The sequence below is a fragment of the Xiphophorus hellerii genome, chromosome 10 (assembly GCF_003331165.1).
Source record: "Xiphophorus hellerii strain 12219 chromosome 10, Xiphophorus_hellerii-4.1, whole genome shotgun sequence".
Taxonomy (NCBI): Eukaryota; Metazoa; Chordata; class Actinopteri; order Cyprinodontiformes; family Poeciliidae; genus Xiphophorus; species Xiphophorus hellerii.
In genome coordinates this window covers 14,403,143-14,426,808 of record NC_045681.1, presented here as the reverse complement: position 1 = coordinate 14,426,808, position 23,666 = coordinate 14,403,143, and the positions used below count along the sequence as shown (strand labels likewise).

The following is a 23,666-nucleotide window of genomic DNA, read 5'->3' as shown; positions in this document are numbered from 1 at the left end:
CCAATCTGACTGAGCTTGAGCTATTCTGTTAAGAGAAATTGGCAAAAATGTTAGTATCAAGATGTGCAAAGCTCTTAGACACACCCTCAAAATGCTGGAGCTATAATTGCAGCAAAGTTACACAAAGTACTGAAAGGCTGAAGTGAAATGCTTCATCAAATGCTATTAAAATATGCTTTTTGTGAAGTTGTAATGTGACAAACGCAAATAAAGTTCAAATGGTATGAAGACTTTTCCAAGGTACTTTAAGGAAGGAGGCTTGCTGTTTCACTGGGAGGCCCCTGGGGTACCACACAGCTGGCGTGCAGTAATTGCAGTGCAAAAGAGCGTGGAGAGATGGAGAGAGGCAGAGAAGGTGGAGAAAAAGTAACTCAGGCTGGTTTGACTATTTTCAGCAACTCTGATGGATGTCATGCTGCGTTAGTGGTCCATCCCAGGTGTGCAGGTCAAGTTTTGTGAAACATAAAATAGCATTTGCATCAACACTTGGAGAAGTAGACTTGGAAGGTTACTTCAACCTCTTTGTGTAATCTCGTTCCTGCTCTTTATGTCATTTCCCTTCAGACCTCTCCCAGCTCCACTCGTTCTCCGTCATTAACCTCTGCTTTCCTACAGAAGTTGAAGAGGGATTTGGCTCCACCTAGTGGTCAAAGTTGTGAACGATCAGCGCTTGGGGAAATTTCAGGATCCTTCCGTTTTATTTCTGAATGGTTTTTTTTATAGTTTTAGTTATGGTGAGCTGTGCCAGTGGTAAAAGTATACAGGTAATTTATTATTTTGTTTTTTGCTTTTTTCTCTTTATTCAGGTTATTTTATTTTTACTGAATCCTGAATCTATTTGTTTCATTATTTTAGACTTCATCTAGATTTGATGCAACTTGGTTAGATTTAAATTAAGCATTTTTTTTTGTTTCAAATAACATATTGTGTAAAATTAGGAAAAACTGAAAGTCTGCAGATAGGTTGAGACAATATTGTGTGCAACTGCAAGTGATCTGCACTTGTAAGGCCCTTTTTTAAACTCGGCTTTCAGCCAGAAAATCCTTAAAAAACCAAAAGGTGACACTGTCGTGATGACACTAAATCCAATTTTGATATCTGATCAATGTAAAAGTAGTCCGTTTTAGGCTTTTATTTAAATTCATGGCTTATAGAGAACGAGAAACGTTCTTTCATTTTCAGACTGCAGAAACTGATGGTTATGTCAAAGAAAAAAATAAACTTACGGAAAGATGTTGAAATGAATCAAGAAAAATAAAGTGAGGCTCACCATTACTCTAGCCTGATTTTAATCAGACATGACTTGAGACACAGCTGCTTTGAGTGTTTTGTTGCATTCCAAATTTGATATTATTTTGGTTTACTTCCTGGGGTGATGTGAAAGCCACCTGTTTGGATTTATTTGCCTCGTTGGATTTGCTTGGATGATAGACCAGTCTCTGTTTCAAAATTACTGTTTTCTTTTTTTTTCATATCTGTTTCAAATGGTTGGGGTCAAAGTCAGACTATTTTTTTTTACTATGAAAGATGGTTTAATACAGATTGTGAGGTTTAGTATTAGTGTGCTCTAAAGATTAAAAGCTCCAAAGCTGTACACAAAATTTATTTTTATCACTTTAGCCACATCAATCCAGTGAAGGCATAAAACGTGCCTAAATTAACTGGTGAGTTTTCAGTCACTTAAAAACACAGATTAATGTACATATGCACTGCTCAAGAAAATACAGGGAACACCTAAACAAAACAATGCAATTCCAAATCAGTCACACCTTTGTGGAATCAATGTTGGGTAGTACCACATATTGTGAATCAATTTCACCTGCTGCTGTGCAAATGAAACACACAGCAGGTGAAAATAAGAGACAATCAGCAAGACAACCCCTATAAAAGATGTGATTCTGCAGGTGGTGACTACATATCATTTTTCTGTTCTTGTGCTTTCTGGTTGGAACTTTTAGTCACTTTTTCACACTGAGCACATGCGAGAGTCTGGTGACACCATGGAAAACTTTATGCTGGTGCACCATTATTATGGTGTAGCAATTTTCATTTAAAATAATTTGTATGTCCTTATTTCCACTGTGTTAAAATTTTTCAATGAGAATATTTAACTGAGATCTAGAATGTTATTTTAGTTTCCCCTTTAATTTTGTGAGTGTATTTTTATGAAGTTATGTTGATAAAATCTCTATGTTGAATTTACAAGACCTTTTTCTCAAAAGCTAAGTTTTATTTCCATTGTCACATCTAGAGGTAATAGAGCTAATGTTTGTTTTTGTTCGTTATTCTGAAAAAATAGAGTTTAGAAACCTTTTTTTCCTCTAGCAAATTTGAAAAAGAAACAGCTTTTTAATCTCAACAAAAATAAAGTAATAAAAGAGAATGTTTGATTTGGCTCATCCCTTTGTTTCCATAATAACTTTCATGTAGAGAATGCTGCAGCATTAAATTTTTGTGAAAAGTGATTGGGGAAAAAAACAGAGTCTAAGATGGTAATACCTCATTCATTTATTTGTTTTTAAACATAAGAAAGAATGGACTGCTCCAAGGTAAGAAAAATAACACAGCAATTTAAAATCAAGTGCACTTCAACATCATCCAACTTTTTAAGGGTTCGCCCCTTCCAGCTGCTTGAAGTGAAATACACAAACTGAAAAACGTATCCCGAATCAGTCATTACTGTAAGGCTTTGGGTGGTGATGCTTCTGTTGAGACGTCAGCAATGACAAAGACCCATTTACAGACAATCCAACATCACAACAAAGACCTTTTGCAGAATCTCTACATGAACAGAAACGTAACGAGACAAGAAGTGGACCGCATAATAAACTCCAGCGGAGTCGGGCAGTGGGCTCATTTGTGCTAAAACGCCTGCTATAAGCCACTTATCAGAATGAAGGCGAGAAAATGACGACAGATGGAGTGTCACCTGGGCCAAGCAGTATTTGTAAGTAATTTCCAGCATATGTTTGAAAGTCCTCAAGAGCACCAGAGGGTAGAGATTACTACATCTTGGACAATTTAGAGGAGTTAAACCAGACGACTTTCCAATCTGTGAGATATCAATTGACTATCATCTCAGCTTTTTATGGCCAGCAGATGGCTGACTTACACCGCATGGGATTGCAAAATTAAGATAAAATCGCAGGAAATTACTTATAAGTCGATTTATGTACTTTTCTGTGATAATAAACACAACTACCTGGCTACTCTTGATTGATTTAACAAGCCTCTTCTGCAAAGCAAATGAGTTACAATTACAGTCTGGCCCAGCTCTGACTACCATTATTCATGTAGGTGACTCATCCAAAAGCAACACAGATAATGACGACGGATATTTAACCGAATGGTTGAAGAAGTACGTCACAATAATAGTTTGTACAAAAAAGGCGACAAAAAAGCAGTACAGCAGTACAAATGAGTCAAACCGCCAAAGAACTTGCAACCAAATGTCAATAACTTCACAAACTTTTAAAAAAACATCAGTTTTAACTTATACATTCAAACACTGTCCAATCTTTACACTGTAACAGACCTGTTATGAGGATAAAATGCAGCAATTCACAATTGCCTTGTGTATACTCAGCATATATAATACCTAAAAATGGCATTTCACATTCTTTATAATACATTGTGTGATCCACAAAATAGTGCTGGTATTGTGTAAACAAATGTATGGAATATGCTGAATGTAGGAAAAAGAGGCAAACATATGTCAAAACATGGCCAGAAACTACTATAATATGTGCAAACAAATATACGGGCTGAACAGCAGACGGCAGTGTTTGTCTATATCTCAATGCATTAAGAACCAGCAATGAAGATGTGTTTGTTTTTTAAATATTTTGTCATGTATCCAGACATGGGCTGGCTTCCAGTTTCTAAATCTTTTTTAAAGAAAATCAGTGGTTCTAGTTTACATAGAACCACAGTTATTTCACTGTAATAGCAGTGAAATAACTGCTATTACAGTAGCAGTTATTGTTATTGTTAGTGTCATTTCACTGTAATAGCAGTGAAATAACTGCTATTACAGTAGCAGTTATTATTGTTAGTGTCATTTCACTGTAATAGCTGTGAAATAACATTTCACTGCTATTACAGTTTAAGAGTTTACTGACAGCAGTAGAATGACAGACAATAGTGTTCAACTTGCTCTTGCTTGCTGCTGAAAGGAGTCAGTCAGCTGTGTACACGGGGAATTTTCCAAAACCTTCTTTTCCAACAAAGCCTACAGACACCTTGCAAAACAAATACGATAAAGCAAGCAGTGTGAAAATATATCTTGTAGGAAAAAAAAACGTTATTTGGGTTAGGTCCACCTCCCCACACCTGTTACTTGGAGCAGCTAGTAAGCTGTGTTGGATGCCTGAAGGTGGAGAATTCCCTGAAACGTTTTCCATACTTCCAAACAAACAAATCAGAGTTTCCTGTAAGACAGGAAATTTCTAAGGTAAAAAAAAAATGGCAGACATAGATTGGAGTGCCTCTTATCACTTTTTAACAGTACCGTTTAAACCAAACAAGATCTGACAGGTGATTTCTACTGGTGAAATAAACAACCCACTTCATACAAGCTTCCTGCTAATAATAAAAAGCTAACATTTTGATAGGCTATAAACACTTATTGCAAGTCATATTTAGGAACAAAGCAATTCAGTTTAGCAATCAATTTATTTGTTGTTTGTTCAAGCCCAGCACCTTGAACATTTGATTGAAGTAACAACATCTCTCCAAATTCTAATACCAGCCCATGTCTAGTCACAGAGAAGCTTTTTCATTTTACTGGTGTCAGAAAAGATTTGCAGGTGTCAAACTCCAGTCCTCAAGGGGGCAGTATCCTGCAGCTTTTAGATGCATCTCTGCTTCAACATGCCTGAATTGAATATTTAGGTTCTTAGCAGGACTTTGTAGCATTATACTGAATACTAACTTAGCAATGCGCTAGTTTGCTTCAGGTGTGCAGGCCAGGGAGACATGCAAAAGCTTCAGGAGACTGGCCTTTGGGGACTACACTTTGACACTGATTGTTTGTCAAATAAAAGACTGAAATTTGTTTTTGAAACCTGATCTGTTCGTAAGCAACATGCAGATCACTGCAAGCAGTTGATTATAATTGTTTATTTGTTTAAAAAGTTGCACAAATCAGTGAAATGTCTTTCATTTTGTATACAGTACTCCCAAATACTTAGGAATAAAACTAGAAACCGTATGAATGCAGTGAGTTTCTTTAAAAGATTTTTGTGCAGTAGAGTGGGTGCTCTGCATTTTGGATTATTATGTAGGCTCCACTGCCAATGTATGGTGTGAAATTTATGACCAAGTCATGGAAAATAAACCATGCAGTGAGAAATTTGACTTTAAAATTCGACTCCTGGCTGTTTAACAACAGAAGGAAGCATATGTGAGGGGGGGGGGGGAATCTAATGAGCAGCTTTAAAGATCAACTCTGACATTTTCACACAACTAAATATGAAACAGGTCAGAGTTGAGTGGAATAACTTGTACATATACCAGGATGGAAAAACAGTAAACCTGCACTTGTTCTCATTCAGCAAAGTCTGAACTCATGTTTAACTCCCTGTGAGAATATTACCTTATCTGGCTTTTCCTCATGGCCAATAATGAGTCAGAGTTCACAGAAGGTCTGGACATGTCGGTGAACGTTTGGAAGTCTAAATATTGTTTTTTTATAACATATGAGGCTTGTAAAATTACCTTTCTGTATTCATGCGCATTAATGGGGGACTATACACAAAGTGCAAAGAATGTATTCATACCTCTTAAACTTGTTCACATGACATTTTGTTATGTTACGGAGCCAAACTTCAGTGTATTTTATTGGTATTTTATGTGATACTCACACAAAACAGTACACTACTTTAAAGTGAAAGGAAAGAGAACAAAACTGTAAAAATACTTTTGCAAAATACTCTAAATACAAGCTCTACAAAAGTAGTTTTTGCACTTCTTGAGTTAAGGAAGGATTCATAAGGAGATGGCTTAATTGTGTAATTACATTTCAAACACATTTGACAGCTACAAGCAAGAAACATGAATACATCTCATACCTAAAGTTTTTAAAACAGAGAAGATTTAGAGATCAAATATTTAAATATATTTATCCAATTAATCAAATTGGACAAATATATTTATATGTAAACGTTGCTTAATATATGCACAAGCCAAAATGCTGGTACACAAGTTCGAGATGTGTTCTGTCTCAGTGAAAGTAGCTCTCTTTAAAGCATACTGCACTCCTCTGTATGGTGCTCACTTATGGAGACAGTATAAACAAAGCAGTTTACAAAACTCAAAGTGGCATACAATGACGGAATGAGGATGCTGCTTAGGATGTCGAGATGGACTAGTGCTAGTCAGTTATTTGTTGGTGTCTCCACTTTTCATGCTGTCTTACAAAACCTTTTGTACAGGTTTATGTGGAGGTTACGTGTTTCAACAAACAACATCATCCAGATACTAACAGATATTTCACAAAGCTCAGTCAGGTTTAAGTCCAGGATGTGGAATCACTGGCAGTCTAGCCTTTCTGTAAATCAGTGACTTGTATATGTGATTATTATCTTTTTATGTGATTGTTTCTTTTTTTTTTATTTTCTTAAATTATCTTTCTATGGACCCATTTGTGTCTTTAATAAAGTTGACGATGATGATGAAATGGTCTCATTCTTGAATTTTCATATAAACAGGATAAATAAAGACAGAATACACAACAAGAGCATGAATCATCTAGTGGTCAAGTTTCTAAATAGTTAGATTTTTATGTCCTATGCACCCACCGTTTGCAAAGTGAAATAAAAGTCATTCATACAGAAAACAGGCGGCGACACCATCTGTTTCTGTGTCACTAGAGGGCGACAGTTATGTGAGAATATCAGCAGGACTGAACAGATGCTGTTTGCTTTTTAGGTAAAGGTCATCTTATGCAAAAACGTCCCATAATTAAAATTTTGAGATAAAAAAAAAAACTTAAGACTTTGTTGAATTTAAGATTGATGCATAATTGAAAAAGCTGCTCTGTGTCAAATAATCTAGTGACATTACAGTTTATACTTTTTGAAGGGAGTTTGTGTGGAGTGGATAGTTTCTACAACCTTCACGTTGTGTTTTTTTTTATTTCTTCTTACTTGTAATAAGCACAACCTGTGAGAGAAAATGTGGTGAAATGGCACAAAGAAATACTTTTTTCTGTTTATGTATAAAATCTACCATTTATATGGGTGATTGCCATTAGTGCATCCTTGTGTATGATGGTACACCTGCTGATAATTAGTATGCATGTAATTCATGAAGAAAGTCCATGGTGACAAACTAGAAAAAAATATCAGAGATGAACCAATCAAGCTTGTCCTGGCCAATGTCTAATATGATTTTTCCCAATCTAAGTACGAGAACACAGAGAAAAGGGAAAATATGTTTCAGGTGCTTTAATAAACAATAAGAATACTTCTATTTATGTGATAAAGCATGTTCCTAATCGCTCCAGGGTTCTTATAAATTTTACTGTTTGAAATTATTTTTTTCTTCTAAGTATTATAAACTCTAAATATTAGAGTATAACATATTCAAACTGCAAACAGAAAATTTAACAAATTGCCCTCATAATCTTTGGCCAACTGATTGCATCTCTTAACAAAATGGAAAGTGCCCTAGTTAAAATAAAGTGGTTAAAATATCACAATTATACAGCACTTGACATGCATATCTGAATATTAATGAACATGTAGTTTTGTTGTTAAAACAGTGACAATGGCGGAAAGACCCATATACAAATATAACATGATATTAAAGAACATAATGACAATACCTACAAGTTATAGACACATTGCTTGTACATTCATATATGTCAACACTTAAATATGTATATACAGTATACATATACATATATATATTCAGATGTATACAGATATATTGAGAGAGGAATTAATAGTGGCATTAATGAGGTGAAAAAGTCATTTTAATATTTGTCCCTCCAGAGTTTTATATAATCTGGATTACTGGACACAGACTTTCATACTGAAGCGAGATTTTCTTTACATATTTCACTGTAATCTACTGTATATATCATCCTTTCCCGGACAAAATAATTTACACTTCTGTCTACTAATGCTGTAAATGCAATGTCGTTAGCAAAGAATTATAGAACTGAGGTTGTTACATAATGATTACTACTGGATTAGTCATTCTAAATATGATTACATTCTATATATCTGATAGGGTATTGACATATATTGCAATGCTTTAGTGCATACAAACAAAGGAAGTGTATGTTTGTGTTTGCATGAGTTTCTGTCTGGCACACCTATAATGGTGTGGGTGTGTTGTGATAAACTGTGTTGATGAAAAAGTGGCATATGATACTGGTTGAAGGGTTGTGTCAGGGAACTGGCAGTGGATTTACTCTCTGTTGTAATGACAGAAACTCTCTTGATTGAAGGCCAATGGCGTCCTTCCCAGCTGATACGTTTGACACTGAAAGGCCTCTAGATTCAGATTGGCTTTTTGAACCTCCCTTATGACAGCGTATTGGCCCTCGCACTGTGAAAGATAAAGCTTATAATCTTCTCTATTATTGGCAAACCTTCATTTAGGATACATTAAATCAGGAGCTTTGATATAGTAGACAGATTGAACATTGTTAAAACATTGAAGCAATGCGCAAAATACTGGAGAAGTCTGCTTTCCGTTGAAGTAATTTCAGCCTCGTGATACTAAAAGAGAAAATATTGTCTGTTTTTGCCTCCACTCACAAAGACGAAAACAGCAACGCAACTTAGGATGGCAAACCTTGGTTCAAACGGGGTCATCAACTGGACAATAAACCTACGCAGCAGCAAGATTAAAACAGAATGGCTGATGAGCAAATTAATCAAGGTTTAGACCTTGGCAGTTTCATCCAGGTACAGTTTACTTAAAGGAGGGAACAAAACTCTAAAACTTGATCGTGCAACATCATAAGAAGCCAAAGGGGGAAAAAATATGATGAACTGTAAACTTTCCCTTTCAATAAACTATGCTTTTAATTTAAATTAGCTTTGGTTACTGCAGTACAACAAGAATTTGTAGTGGAGAAAATTTCCCTCCAGTGAAGACAGATCATTCTACTGTAATTTCTGATTTATTACAGAGATTTTATACACAACTAAAAATGTAAACCTTGGACTGGCTTATAGTGCTGCAGAGAGCTTGGAGATTACTTTATCTGCTTTTGCAATCAAAAGGCTAGCCACATATAAAGTAGATGTCAAGTTGTACATCTGAGAATATTTTTCAGCTGGAGAATATTGATTTTGTCACATGGAAGTTAATAAAATTAAAATTGATTAAAATATAATTGAAATAGATATTGCCTTTCAACCTTTTTACCATGGAGACCTCACAATCCAACTGAAAGGAATATCTGTCATACTCACAAACACAGCTGTAACATGAGTAACCCACACAGCTCATTATTTTTAATTATCTCAACCCTTCCTGTTTCTCGGTGGATAAACACTTTCACTGCCAATGTTGTCAAGCTAGAGGCCAAAACTGAAACGCTACAGCCAGAGTTTGGATGCATTTGAGAGTGAGAAGGTGTATTTCATTGTTTTGCTTGTTTTGTGCATGAAACATCTGCCACAAAGCAGCAGAAGGAAGATAAAGACTTAAGTATTTTAAGGATAAAATCTGGGCGTCTTTTTTTCTGCTGTAGTTTCTATGGAATGTTTGGGATTATCCTTCCTGCACTCTTCGTCCATGGTCACACATTTTTATTAATAAGGAATTTTATTTTTCCGTTTGAAATTTACTTCTGTTCACAGAGACATCACTGACATTCCGGCAGTGGAAAACTATGGAATGATTGTGCTATAATCTGTTAAATACAAATTTGTAAGGGTGTTTTATAAATCAGGGCAAGGTGTTTGTCTTATTAACTTGTGGGAATTAAATACATGCCTCAGGAAGGTAAGCTTGTAACTATATAAATTTAGAGCAAAGATTTGCAGGAAAATCTGCCCGGAGGTGAAGTGTGGACTAATAAAAAGGAGAATGGGAAATGAAACTGTTTGTGCACATATGAAGGATAGGTATTTACACAGATAAATGCATGTTTGTACCCCTGATATGTTAGACGGGTGCTGGTTTGGTTAGGGTGCGATCTGCCTGGCAGGAAGAGACCGGTCCTACAGACATCTCTCCTGTTTTCATTTGGTCTTCGTTTTGCCCACCTCTCCGTTCAGCTTACCCTCCTTCACCAGCTTCTCGTTAAGTTGGCACAGCTGGAGAAGGAAGCCATCGTTAGGGCCGATCTCTCTCTTCTGTCTCACGGTGGCAAGAGCCGTCCGGGCGTCCATTTTGTGGCGCATCATAAGGTAAGCAACAACCATGGTCGGGGAGCGGCTGTAGCCTTCTCTGCAGTGTACATACACCTTCCCTGTAAGATCAATGTCAAAACAGTGAAGAGCACTCATTTAAGGCAGGTGTAAGTATTTAAATCATTTTAATTTAAATTTTTAAAAAACCGGTAAATGTTGATGCACTTTCATTTCAACTTAAAGTTTAGTAAATTGTTGATAGAGTGGACACTTGCTTATTTGGGGTTTAGTAATTGTGGATTTTATGTGGTGTAATCCCATATTATGCAGTGAAAATGTTACTTTTTGCTCATTTTTCTTTTAGCATATCTAATAAGGGCTAATTAAAGTAGAAATTGGATGATTAATATCTGATCAATTGATTGATACATCTCTAAAACATATAATCACGTCTTCCATTGTGCATATATTTTTCCAAAAAACAGATTTATCTGTAAAACAAAACTGCTATGATCAGATAATACAAAATCTAACAGTAAAAATAATCAGTTTGAAAGTTTTAAGCAAAACTGCTCAACTGTAAAACCACTGGTGGAAAAGAATAAAAGCAGCAAGGTGAAGAAAAATGGGAGCAAACAGAGATGATGAATTAATAAAGAAAAAGAAAAGTTGGGGGACAGATGCTGCGACAAAAGCTGCTGAGCACAGCAACTTTTCTGCCAGGAGATGCAAATACAAGACCAAACCTCTGCTGCAGAAATCAGTCACACCAGAGCAAAGCCACACGTAGACTGAGAAGACTTGTCTGTATCTGTATCTGGTATTTACTCTGTACTGCTTGTCATATCCAAAGATAAATCTTTGTTCCACTGTCCTCACAGAGTGGCTGAAAACCCCATGAGGGATTTAACAAAGTAGCTGATATACTGGTCTCAGGTCAGATCTGCAGATTCTGCACTTCCTTTGAAAACCCAACCCCTCTGTGTCCTTGTAGTTTATTCTATTTATAACATCTCATTTCCTTCCCTCTCTTCCTTTGTATTGACTGAGAAAATCCTTCCAATGACATGACCTCTTCTGCTCCTAATACTCCTGCCAACCGTGGATCAATGTTGTATCTGAATCATCCTGTTAGAGATGCGGGATCTTTGGCTTATACCTTCAGTCATTATCTCACCCCATTCGGAGTCAGAACAGACAGTTCTACTGCTTTCTCACCTAGTTTGTTTCATTTGACTGAAATCAGCTACAGCCAAATTACATACCTTATGCATGACTGATTATGGATATGGTTGCACAGTAATTTAAAAGAAAATCACAGAAAGGGAATATCACTGTTGAACAGTGATATTCACATTTTCCTTATTCATCATCCTCATCTGTCAATAACAGGCATAGACCATTCTGTGACCTATAGCATTCTGACCTTTGGCATTTGTCAAGTATGAGCATGTACCGCAGTGAGACACCGTCCAACAGCGTGAAAATTAGACATGCACCAACCAAAAAAAAAAGTTTCTTAAAAATTTGATTATTCGAGACCGAACAATTCTAAAAAAAGATTTGTAATTTTTAAAGCATCCGTTTTTTTAAGTATACCGTAAAACATATGAAAAACTTTCAAGTTTAAAGGAAGTGTAATTTTTTTTTGCCATGATTAATCCTTCTTTCAAGAATAACATGATTGCATATTGAATTTGTTGAATTGTTGTTGTTTTTTTTTTTGCTTAATTAAAAAAAATAACAATGGCATCATGAGCATTTAAGCAAAACCACTCAAACTATTGCCTCATTTTTACCCTATTTTATTAAAAATGCATGAGTGCAGGTCCTCATTAAAATCTTGACCATGACCTGTTTGGAGCTGAGAGCTATAAAATGTCACAGCTAATGTTGTGCAGAACACATCATCCCACTGCAGCAAAAGCACACACATAACACAGCTCCAAGACCATCCTGAACTGCTCATCTATCCTTTCTTTGCCACTGTAGCGCTTTACAGTGCTACAGTAAAGCGCTGTATTTACTGTATTTATTTATCTGATTTATACTGCGCTCTTCAGGTTTTGTCAAAAACTGTCTGCTAATTAAGATGCCCTCCTTTGTTACACCTAGCAATAAAATTATGACATAAAATCCAGGGGTCAGCACACTAATTATATGTGTTGACTACATTTTCTTTAAACTCAAAAAGAGCTGGTGAGAATTTTCAGGTGGAGGATGGTTATGTCCTCGTGGGATTGAATGTTTCCTCTGCTCTGCTCTCTGAAACACTGTTACTGTACAGAACACCTGACCTGGCAGCAGCGTCAGATTCCACACTCAGCTCCCTGGCGGTTTCTGCTGTTTTGTTCCTCCAAAAATTCTAGAAGTCCTGTTTAAAACAGGATCCACAAGATCCAGTTGTGTAACACGTAAAACGTTTTGACAATGTTGACAACTGGGGACATGAGCTGACACCAGAATATGGAGCAGGGCTCGGGAGAGTTTCAGATTTAGCTTCATGATTATCTTCTGTCCTCACTTCAAGACACATAACCAGGATTTCCCCCAGAAAACTTGCTAAGCCCGATGGTAACAGTGCTAGCGCAGTCCAGCAGCGGCTCACTGTGTTTTTGTGTTAAAAAATGTTAAAAGTTGATAAGAAATTTGAGTAGGTAATGATCTATTATTGAAAGACGTTATTGACAATACATAAACAAATGTTGAGTTTTAAAAAAGACAAATACACAAAAAAGGAATTTATATATACATATTTTTTTTTTTTGCAATTCAGGTCAATCCTACTTAAGTTGTCAATCAGTGGATGATAAAACAAGATATGTAATGCTGGTGACATTTAAACAAAGTTAATTAAAAGAAATATTACCTCAGACAATGATGAATAAGAATATTTGTATGCTTTACTAAATATCCTCATTCTTAAATATTCTACAGAACTTACTATTTATTGTAGTAAGTTTTCTTGTGTTCTCTTAAATCCTTCCGTTTTGTTTAGTAAAGTGTTTTGCATTGCTAGTTGTGAATGACAGTTATTTATCTAAGCGAATGCAGGATTTGCAAGAAATACTTTGGATGAAAGTCTGTGATTGGCTGGTGCTGTAGTTAATTTAAATACACTTTATCACGTTGCAAGTGCAGACAAAGAGTCAAGCATGTGCCAGAACATGTATTGAGTGAGGGTGCGAGATGTAAATGCACACGCCACACATTATTCTTTGTTCACAAAGTTATTTGTGCTCACTCTTACGGTGCACTCAACGCAAACCTCTTAACTTGAGACTATAACTCAGGATTATAGCCAAGCTTTTAGAGGTTTGCATTCAAGCTTTTATATTTGATGTGTACTTGGTGCAGTATTCTCCTAAAAGACAACCTTCAAAGTGGAATTATATAAAACGTACAGCTGACGGTGCTCTGCAAGAGCACCTTCCACATAGACCATTCTGAGTGAACTAGGTGTGATGCACGCCAAATTCAATGCATCAAATACAAATCTGACTTAACCTGTCTTTGCAATCCCTGTTACTGGTGTATAAAAAAATAAAAACATATCGATAATAAATAAACAGTGCTTAGCTTGGCAGGGATGGGGCAAGTAAAGCCTGGCGACAAGCCATGCTTATAATACACTGGGGGAAACCCTGCATAACAATGAATTGAATAACTGAATCATTAAAGCACCATTTAATCATTAAATCATGTTGCTTCTATTCAACAAGCAGCAAAATGAGCTTGTGTCTCAGTTACAGTCCATTTATTTTACAGGCCAGCAGTCTCTGGTTAAGAGGATTGGTTGGCTCATTGGTCGTGGGGTTGACACAGAAATGAGACATCTTCCAGATCTCAGTCAGAGTTTGAGTTAGACTTTCCATAATTTTGACTGACAGCTTAAAAAACAAAAACAAAAAAAGGTTTATTTTTACCCATCGGTTTTTTAAGTGATTGGTTGCTTCTGACCAGGAGCGGTTTATTTCTGCAATTTAATCTAATTCAACTTTAAAAATACTTTATTGATCCCAAAGGGCCGCGATGGACTGGTGGTCTGTCCAGGGTGTACCCTGCCTCTCGCCAGTTGACTAGGCACCAGCACCCCTGGCAACCCCACTAGGAATGACTATGGATGGATAGATGGATGATACCAATGGAAAATGGTATTAAACAAATGGTCAACTGAGGAGCCGGAGGAACTAATATTTGCATATTATACTATCAGTGCATAGTGACAGTTTTAACATATATGTAAAAATATGCTTTTCTAAAAGTTACCTACTGCAGCTTAAAGCTACTAAAATGTAAGAATATCAAAAAGTAGCTCTTTAAAATCAAATTTTAAATTATGTATTTATACAGATAAATCCCTCTAAACCACAGTAAACATTCTAACCTTTGCCATTATGGTGTGCTAGTCCTCTGTCTATAAAATCAGCCCCCTCCTCAAAGAAGGCACTGAGGTTGAAGCCCTTTGTGTCGTTGGCTGGAATGCCGTGGTACGTAATCCCAGTGCCGGTGTACATCTCTGGACTGGTGTTGACATGCATGAAGGAGGTGCCCTCTGCCACGTTGAGGACATGTGTCACACCAAGTTTCTGCAGTCGCATGGGGTTGTGGGCCACAAACCTAAGAAAGCAAGAATAAAGATTCCAAGAGCTGAAACATAGAGCGAAGGTCAGTTATCTAGCAGGCTGACACAAGCTTTGGGATGTTAACTCCTACAATGTATGATGTCTAAGGCTTTGTCAAGGTTTGTCTAAGGCCTCAGATACTGCTTGATATGATACATCATTGGTGAATAATGACTTTCCAATTTCAAGCACTTTAATGCCAAATTTGTGCATACCAATGGGATGGAGATAATTTCTTTGAGATTTGTTTTACACACAATAGGAATATGCATGATTGAAATACTTGTGCTTCATTTAAGAAAATCTTTCCCACTTTCTCAGAAACATAGTCATCTTTTTAAACTTAAATTTGTTTTGAGGTGTAAAAGCCATGCAGGACCAAACTTGTATCCCAAATAGAACTTCTGCACAGAATGGTGTCTTGTTTTTCCACTCTTCATGCTTATGAGTATCTTTAACTTATATTTCAATATGGGACCAGTGAGTTGTGAAATAAAATGTCTTGACATAAGAATTATTTTCTCCCCACTGAATATGAGATATACTGTAGTACTGCTACTCTGAAAAATGATTTTATTATAAAGGAATTTAACAGTTTCACCAGGGATCCCTAACTGTACAGCGTGTTGTCCAAAAAATTTATAGAATTTGCAAAAGCAATATTATGTTTTATACAAACACTTTGATCAACATAAATTATAAAAAAGTGAATTTGCAGCAGCAAATGAGGCTGAGAAAAGCAGGATAGCAAAGTTTTGCAGCATATTGATTCCAAGAAACTAATAAACAAAACAAGAAACCTAATCTCTTCAGCTCTTACAGCCAATTCCACTACAACAGCTTTATTCTTACTTCATGCCCTCCATTTCCACGACACAATAAAGCTATTCCTGCTCCAGCTCCAGTGCTAATAAATGCTTTACAAACAACAACACTGCATATCAGATCTATACAGCTAACAGGCCACAACAAAGCCATACAGAATGGTTGCTGCTCAGGTCTGTCTGGCCCTATGCCGGAAACCACTTTACTATCCGAACTGCCTGAGAGCACTGTCCATTGATTGTGAATAAAATGTCTCACTGTGTATAAAAGACCAAGTTATGTCAAGGTTTTATGGAGCATTCAGCATCACTAATTGTACATAATTTATGTTTTAAACAGCAGAAATAGCCAGAAATTGTTGCTACATAAAGAAAAAGTAAGTGCAATACCTTGTAAAAGTATTCATAGCCCTTGAAACTTTCCACATTTTGTTAAAGCACTATTTTTCATGCATTTGTATTCAGTCCCTGAAGAAGCTATATTTGCCACAGCAGTATGTCTCTTGGGGTCTCTATAAGCTTTACACATCAAGAAACGTAAAGTTTTTCCCAATTCATTGTTTTAGCTCAGACGATTCAGATTGGGTTAGGTGTATCAAACTAAAGGTGTCCAAATACAAATGCATGCTTGGCACATGGTAGTGGTAGCATCATGATGTGAGGAAGCTTTTTGGTAAGGACAGAGAGGTTGGTCAGAGTCGATGGCAAGATTTTGATAAATTTAGGACAAAATCTGATGAAAACACTTCAAAAAAGGGCTGAGATTCATTTGGTAGAGAAATAAAATGTTGAAGCTTTAACTTCAGCAAAAGATGGTTCAACTAAATTGTACTCCTGGGGAGGGTGGCTAAAATAATAATAAAAAAATATGTCTGCATTTATTTTTATTTAAGACATGGTACATCCTTTTCCTTCAACGTTAAAATAATGTGCCACTTTGTGCTTTCCTGTAACATGATGTCCTGAAAACTGAAAAAATACAATGAAGACTGTGGTTGTACTGTCACAAAATTTGCTTTTGCAAAACATGGCAATGTAAAACAAAAACATTCGAAAAAACGCAAAAAATAAGGTTATTACTGTTATTATACTGTATTTAGATTGTTTAAGTTTCTGCTGGAATTATGTAGCAGTAAATCCTACAGAAAAGACACAACTTCAGAGTCATCAATCTTCATGAGTCCGGGGTGCTTGCTTTGACAGCTTTGTGTGTTTTTACTGCTATTTGTGCTTAAAGTCGATATCAGGCTGGTGAGATGTGGCTGGTTGACCCCAAGCAGCTCCCTTGAGACAGTGACAACGAAGCACCCTGTTCACACACACACACACGCATGAACATGCACATTTGAGGAACCAATAAAAAATCCTGGAATAAAGCAGCCCATCTGCCTATGTGTCAAATGAAGGGCAAAGATGAAGAAAAGCAAATATGGCAGATAGCTCCATTGGTTCCATTCAAAATAATAATAATAATACTTTTGTGAGCAAGGTGATTGAGCTAGACTTCATAAATGATTCAATAAATGCTTACAGTATGAGCACTTAGATGAAGCAGGAAGAAAATACATTATACGTAGTAAAGTGTTACTCCCGACTAAATGCAGAGGTGAACAGGGTTCAGAGCCAGTGCTTTCCTTCCTGCTCGAGTCACAGCCTCCTCACCCTGGGATCTGCAGTCCCAACGCATCCATTATTAAAGAGCAGCTCCACAACTAACCAGTAAACAACCACACCTTTATTTTGTCCCTGAGCTATGCACTATGGTGTCAAGAGTGCTGACTGCTACTGAACTGAACAGCAGCACAGGCCTGCAAAGTACAATCATAATCCATTTATGAACAGGAACTTTTCTCAGAACACTTGACTAAACAAGTACAGTTCGAGTTGTTGTCTCGTATACTGATAAAATTGGGATTGGAGTGGAGCAGGAAACCCTATTGTCATTTTATATATATTATTTTTGTTTGCCACAGAGATATGTTGGACAGAAGAAGCAGACAACACTGAAAAAAGAAGACAGTCTGTATCAAAGTAGATTTGTCTACCAAAGATTTGTTTCCCTTCCCCCCAATTTAAATGACTGCTCTGCATGGTGCAGACATGTACTAGTTGAAAAATGCATTTCAAGTATTACGCATCAAAATACAGGGAAATGTGTCTAATTTAGTAGCATTTGTGTACACATAGATTCACATTACACATATATATGCTACACCTTGACTCTTCCTTAAGATTGTCCTGCAGTCTCAGGACTAGCAAGACTGTTCCGATGTCTCCGGATCACTCAGATCCCTGTTGAGCACTAAAATGTCCCTGTTCCGTTTTAAAAGCTATTTTTTTGTGTGCCACATATGAAACTAGTTATCTGCAAACAGAGAGTGCTGAGCTTTATATGAGAAAGCTAGTTTAATAAGTAATGATTTTATGTGTAAATTGAGCAAAACTGGTTCCTTGGATGCCATCAAATTACCAAAAGAACACCCATGCATCTAGATCTGCACTTCAAGAACATTCTAATGAAATTTATTCTTCTTCAACTGTGTCATCATCTGAAAAGCTGAATATTTACAGGTTGCTGCATTCCAACTTTAAATCTCTGCATAGAAATAGTTAATGGGACAGACTCCTGGGAGACACTATGATAAATATTTCCAGCTCATATATATATATTTTTGTGTGTAATTGGAGTGAGGTTGATGATGATGATTATTTTTATTTCAGACAGACATTTCACCAACAAAACATAATAACAAAGACTTTTATATTTCTAAGTGTAAATACAATACCTTGCTACCAAATATACATGTAAATACACCACTTGTTTGGTGACTGTGAGTCTGAAAAGGAGTAAGATGGAGTTTAACTCATATAATCATACCCCTTTTCCATTCAGTAATTCATAATATAAATAATCTTCCCATTTCCCGTCTCCCTTCAATTTAGGTTCCTAAATTACAAATCGCATCTAAAGTGCATGAAGATGAAGCAAAACAAAATATCCTCCTTAGTGTCATATTTGCCTTTTATTCTAAATTATTCTGTGAGTTAACAAGACAAATACAGTTGATTCCAGGGTCCTACTAATATGATGCATTAGCACTGCAGAATGGCTTTCTTTGGGCACCTAATATAAACAGTGGACAAGCCACAGATCTAAGTAATCAATATTGCCTATCTCTGCCAGAAAATCGGCTAATATCAAATAACATTACATTGTTTATTCCACCTGTTGTGTATTAATTGTTTTGTACACAACAGGTGTACAAAACAAGAACAATGCATTTGTTCAAAACTGGAGTGAAAGCTCTAAGATAAGGAAAGGGACTGGAATTTGTTGAAAAAGCTTTAGTAATGCAGAAATAAATATAGGGTCTAAGAGTATAAACAGGCGAAAATATGAAATATTAGGTACATGTCTAGAAGCTCTCTGCTACATTACAGCTTGTTTACCACAACAGAGTCACGGATAAACAGTTTTTCCAGGAACGGTAAATTGTTTCTCCACCATTAGCACATTGAGCAGCGAGTACACAAGGGTGACTGACGACGCTAAGACCTTCATCTGATTGGTTGCTTTTGACTTGGAACAGTGCATTTCTGCAATAGCAGCAGTCACCAGGACATGGTGATAGTTTTAACAGATATGCAAAAAATATATATTTTTGTAAATGTTACCTTCGGCAGTATTTTGCAAACTACAACTAGCTTGCAAAAAAAATAAAAATAGGATACAGGAGCTTAGCTAGTACAAAACTGGATGACGTCATCAGCTTCAGGCAGGAAGAAAAGCAGTGTATTTCCAAAACTTTTATAAAATTAATTTTTAATTTTTTTTTTTTTTTTTAAATGGCGAAAGATATTAAAATGACCAATAATGTAGAATAGCCCCATATGTGATGTTTCTTCCATCCAACATCATACAAAATACTTTCAAACTAATCAGGCACCTTTAGGGCAAAAGGTGCCTGATTAGTTTGAAAGTTTACTCCATTCAATTCTGTGGAAAAAGTTTTTGAAAGAGTGAAAGATTTTGAAAAGGAAAACATTACAGTCAGTACCGACTTTCTTCCTGTATGTTGGCTTTGAAGAGCAATAAACACACAAAAAAAACCTCTTCTTCATAATCATGGAACAAAACTTCTCCATCAGACCTAACATCTCCATTCTGAAAGGAAATTATGAAGCTGAAAGCACATCAAAGTGCCTCTCAGGCCTGATGAGCTTCCACTGAGCACAGGACTGCCAGCACTCTGCTCTGAGACATGCCCCAGCAGATAGTCATATTCATATTGATTTTAGTGAAGCACTGGGATCCAGGAATATGACATACATCCTGTCCCATTGACCCCTCCTCCAACTCTGTGCTGGTAGCACTGAAACACTTTGTAGGTTGCAGAGAAACTAAATGCAAATGGATGTAAACCTGTTCAGTTACAACAAACCTTATCCTAACGTGTAACTAACTCTTAAGTCAACATTTTTGTTTAATAAACTGTTTAAATATATCATTTAGAATGCCATCTTTATGTTTGTATGAATTTGGACATTTTTACGTAAATTTGGTTAATTCCACATTATCTTGCCTTAGCCATCTCAATGCTTCTCTCTGCTTGAAAAGTGATTAGACAGCTGGATTCTCCTATTTGTTTAAAACAGTACGGTTTTACATCACTCAGCCCTGGAATCAGATATAAAAGTTCCTCACTCTGACACACGGCCCCACCCGCCCCACACTTGACCCTGCTTCTCAGTGTCTCTTGGCTCCGCCCACTAGGCTTAGAGCAATCTTGGCACTTAGCGCAAGATTAAATAATGACATTATTGAGTCAGTATTGCATAAAAGGTAAACAGGTGGGGTATACATATGAGAGTTCATATGATGGAGTTTGTTGTCATGTCCAAAATATCTGTGACAGCCTGACCTGTCTTGCGAGTCGAGTTGTGTTATCCACTGGTTTCTAACCACCAAACCAGGACTAGTGCCCATCCTTGTGTCTTTTAGCACTACACCGCAAAAAAATAATAGTTTTTATTTTCATTTAACTTATAATCACACTCTGAAAGAATTTATTTTAACCACCTGCAAATACATGTACATCTGTCACTCTTCTTACCAATAAAATAATCAGTTATCTTTAATCCCAGGAGTCAGTGATGTGGTTCTGTCACATTCTTTTGAATGTTTCCTGGGAAGAGGCACCCAACATACCCTGTTTATCATACAGACACCTGTTGCCTCCTCTGCTAGGAGCTGAGGGTCCTTCGACACAGAGATATGGAGTTGGACTGTTATTCTGTCTGACAGCCAAGGTCAAGAAAGCATGAGTCCAACGTTTATAACGTTCATTCATTCCTTTGGATGCCTTGTCATAATTATTATTAGAAGTAGATCTCTCTTTGGCAAATTACTTAAACTTGTAATAATCAAGTCTCTTCAATAATATAATGGTGGAATATTAATAGGTTTAAAATTTGATTCTAATACATAGAAAATATATATTATTATTATTACTTAAAAATAATAATAATAATTGTGTCAAGTTCACATCTCTACATAATAGAACTGTGAGGTGAGCTTTTAATGCAACAACTTCCTCCTGCACATTTTCAAAACATTTGAACAAAACCATGATACACATTACCATGAAATTGAACACCGTAATCATGACTATATTTTACATCTCTACTACACCTTTTGAAGTTATAAGGAAACATTTCATCTCTGATTATGACAATGAAAATGACGTCTTTAGTTAAAGCTTTTTTTTTTTTTTTTTCTTTAATTGAGAGCTGCTAGATCCAGATTCCAGTTGGACAGGAAGGGGAGCGGCTTATTGAAGACGCTATTCCATGGCAGTGACATTGGAGGGATTTGAATGGGTGTTGAGATCATGGTGTCTTTAAATTCAGTTTTTCTGCTTCCAATTTTGGCTCTATGTCTCAATTACCAAATTCTATTATCAATAAATCTGTGGACATTTGACTGTTGTTTTTCCTCTGGTGTTGTAAATTATCTACCTGCCTGTTGGAGGCTGCTTTATTTGGAGAACAGCTGTTTACTGGCGCTGACACCGACAGCCTGTCGCTTCTTCTCTGCATTCACAGAACAAAACAGGAAGCCCGCCCAGCGTGCGTGATGCCCAGCATGCGACACTCCTGTCATGGTCACGTATGATTAAAACTAAATATCAGTCCACAGGACTGCCACTGTGGCTCATGTACAAAGAGTACTCACGCGTTTCCGATGTAAATCCTGGGGAAGACCTCATTGAAGTGCTGGGTGGGGAGGTTGTAGAAGCCGCTGCCGTCGGAGAGGAGCTCGTTGAGCTCGTTTACGGTCAACTCGCCGCCAGCAGCCGGGATGTCTGTCGGTGGGGGCGGCGGCTGGTGGTGGTCATGCTGCTGCTTCGTGGGGCTCAGGTGTTTTTTCATGGCTCGTTATTTGTCCCCTTCTCGAACTGGTTTCAGATTACAGCCACCGCCTGACTCGTGAGCCCGCTGCTGGTGTCCAACAGCATTTCTTTTATCTTCGCACGTTAGTCTCACGCGCTCTGCAAGGTGTCTCATCAGAGATGTGCGCGAGCCCTTCAGTTTTCTCCCAACGGTGGAAAGAGTGAGGGAGTTTCCATACTTTGTTCCGTTCACCCTTTCAAAGTAAAAGGCAAAGCTCATTTCAAGGAACTTTTATTCAAGTTTTGTATCTGTGACATTGTTGTTTTCACATATTTACATTTTATTTAATTTATCTCTGACAAAATCACAGTAAAACCACACTTTCTGTATTTGTATGATTTTTAAAAAAAAATAGATTCCATTATGGAAATCCTACGTATTTGCAATGTTAGTATTTAATAAGAAGAAGAACTGATTAAATTTGAAATACACTTTACATTTTCAATCTTAAAGTGTTACAATAAACATCAAGCTATAATATCTAAAAACAGTCAGGAAGGTCACACACTAACTTTGAGTTAATTGTGATTTAATCAAGGGAATGCTGAAGAAGGTGTTTGGTGGTTTATGTTGTGACTCTGGACAAAATTCATTTTTAATTACAGAGGTTGTGAGTTTCCAAAATGATGTGCATTGAGCATTGTGTGATTTGTGGGTGTGTTTAAGTGACTATTAAAATAGTGTGAAGCTTGAATTTTTCGGAGCAGTGCTCAGAATGCTTCAGGATCTGATGTAATATTCTTCTTTCTGCAGCAAGCACAAAAAACCCTCAAGATTCAAAAGAACTGCTTAACCATCTTCATTAGAAGGTTTTTTATTTCATTATCTAACCACAAAGACTCCATTTTTAACTAGTTTAATGTTCCAGTCTTCAAGTAGATACGGCAATTCTTCATTGGTGAGGTTTTGTTGTTCTCAACAGGTGTTATTTAACAAGAAAAGTTTTTACATTTTTAAAAAAATTGCTTTACTCAGTTTAAATTCATTTATTTGAATCCTTGTGTTACTGTATGTTTTTTATTTTTTATTACATTTCATCTTGTGTGAATCTGGAGGTTTATTTGCATGTCACTTTGAAACTTGTATACCTGAATTTCCTCACTGAGGAAAATAAGAGATATTTTGCTTTCTTAAAAAAAAATAAAGCTCCAGCATCTGCTCAAGATAATAATAATACCAAAAAAAAATTATGTTGAAGGGATTTTTAAACAACTTCCTGTATCTTATGTAGAGTTTGACAATAGCTTGACGCGTCTCTCCTTCACCCCTATCTCCAGCAGACACAGTCAGTGTCTCGCAGTCGCACTCTGGAGATGGTACTGAACTGGAGGGGAACAGTGCTCGTTTTAATTCCAGCATTGCACTTTTGTACTTTCCGTGGGGTTCTGTTAGGAGCAAGAGTCCTGTACTCCCATTCCCTTTGCTTAGTTATGTGGACAATAACC

At 36.6% G+C, this 23,666-nt stretch overlaps 1 protein-coding gene across 1 annotated transcript; it reads right to left on the bottom strand.

The window, feature by feature from the left end:
* Positions 1-2,488: 2,488 nt before the first annotated feature.
* dusp3a (dual specificity phosphatase 3a) lies at positions 2,489-22,379 on the bottom strand. The gene is made up of 3 exons (XM_032573959.1): positions 22,004-22,379; positions 14,707-14,939; positions 2,489-10,438 (listed from the first exon to the last, which is right to left on the bottom strand). Exons 1-3 carry the CDS (start codon positions 22,198-22,200, stop codon positions 10,209-10,211), a joined length of 660 nt encoding a protein of 219 aa, XP_032429850.1. The 5' UTR covers positions 22,201-22,379; the 3' UTR covers positions 2,489-10,208.
* Between the last annotated feature and the right edge of the window lie 1,287 nt (positions 22,380-23,666).

Coding starts and splice junctions, on each gene's coding strand:
- dusp3a (XM_032573959.1), bottom strand. CDS start 22,200: ATGAAAAAACACCTGAGCCCCACGAAGCAGCAGCATGACCACCACCAG. Junction 14,940..22,003: donor AGGATTTACATCGGAAACGC/GTGAGTACTCTT, acceptor TTGCTTTCTTAG/GTTTGTGGCCCACAACCCCA. Junction 10,439..14,706: donor AGCACACCATAATGGCAAAG/GTTAGAATGTTT, acceptor TTGATCTTACAG/GGAAGGTGTATGTACACTGC.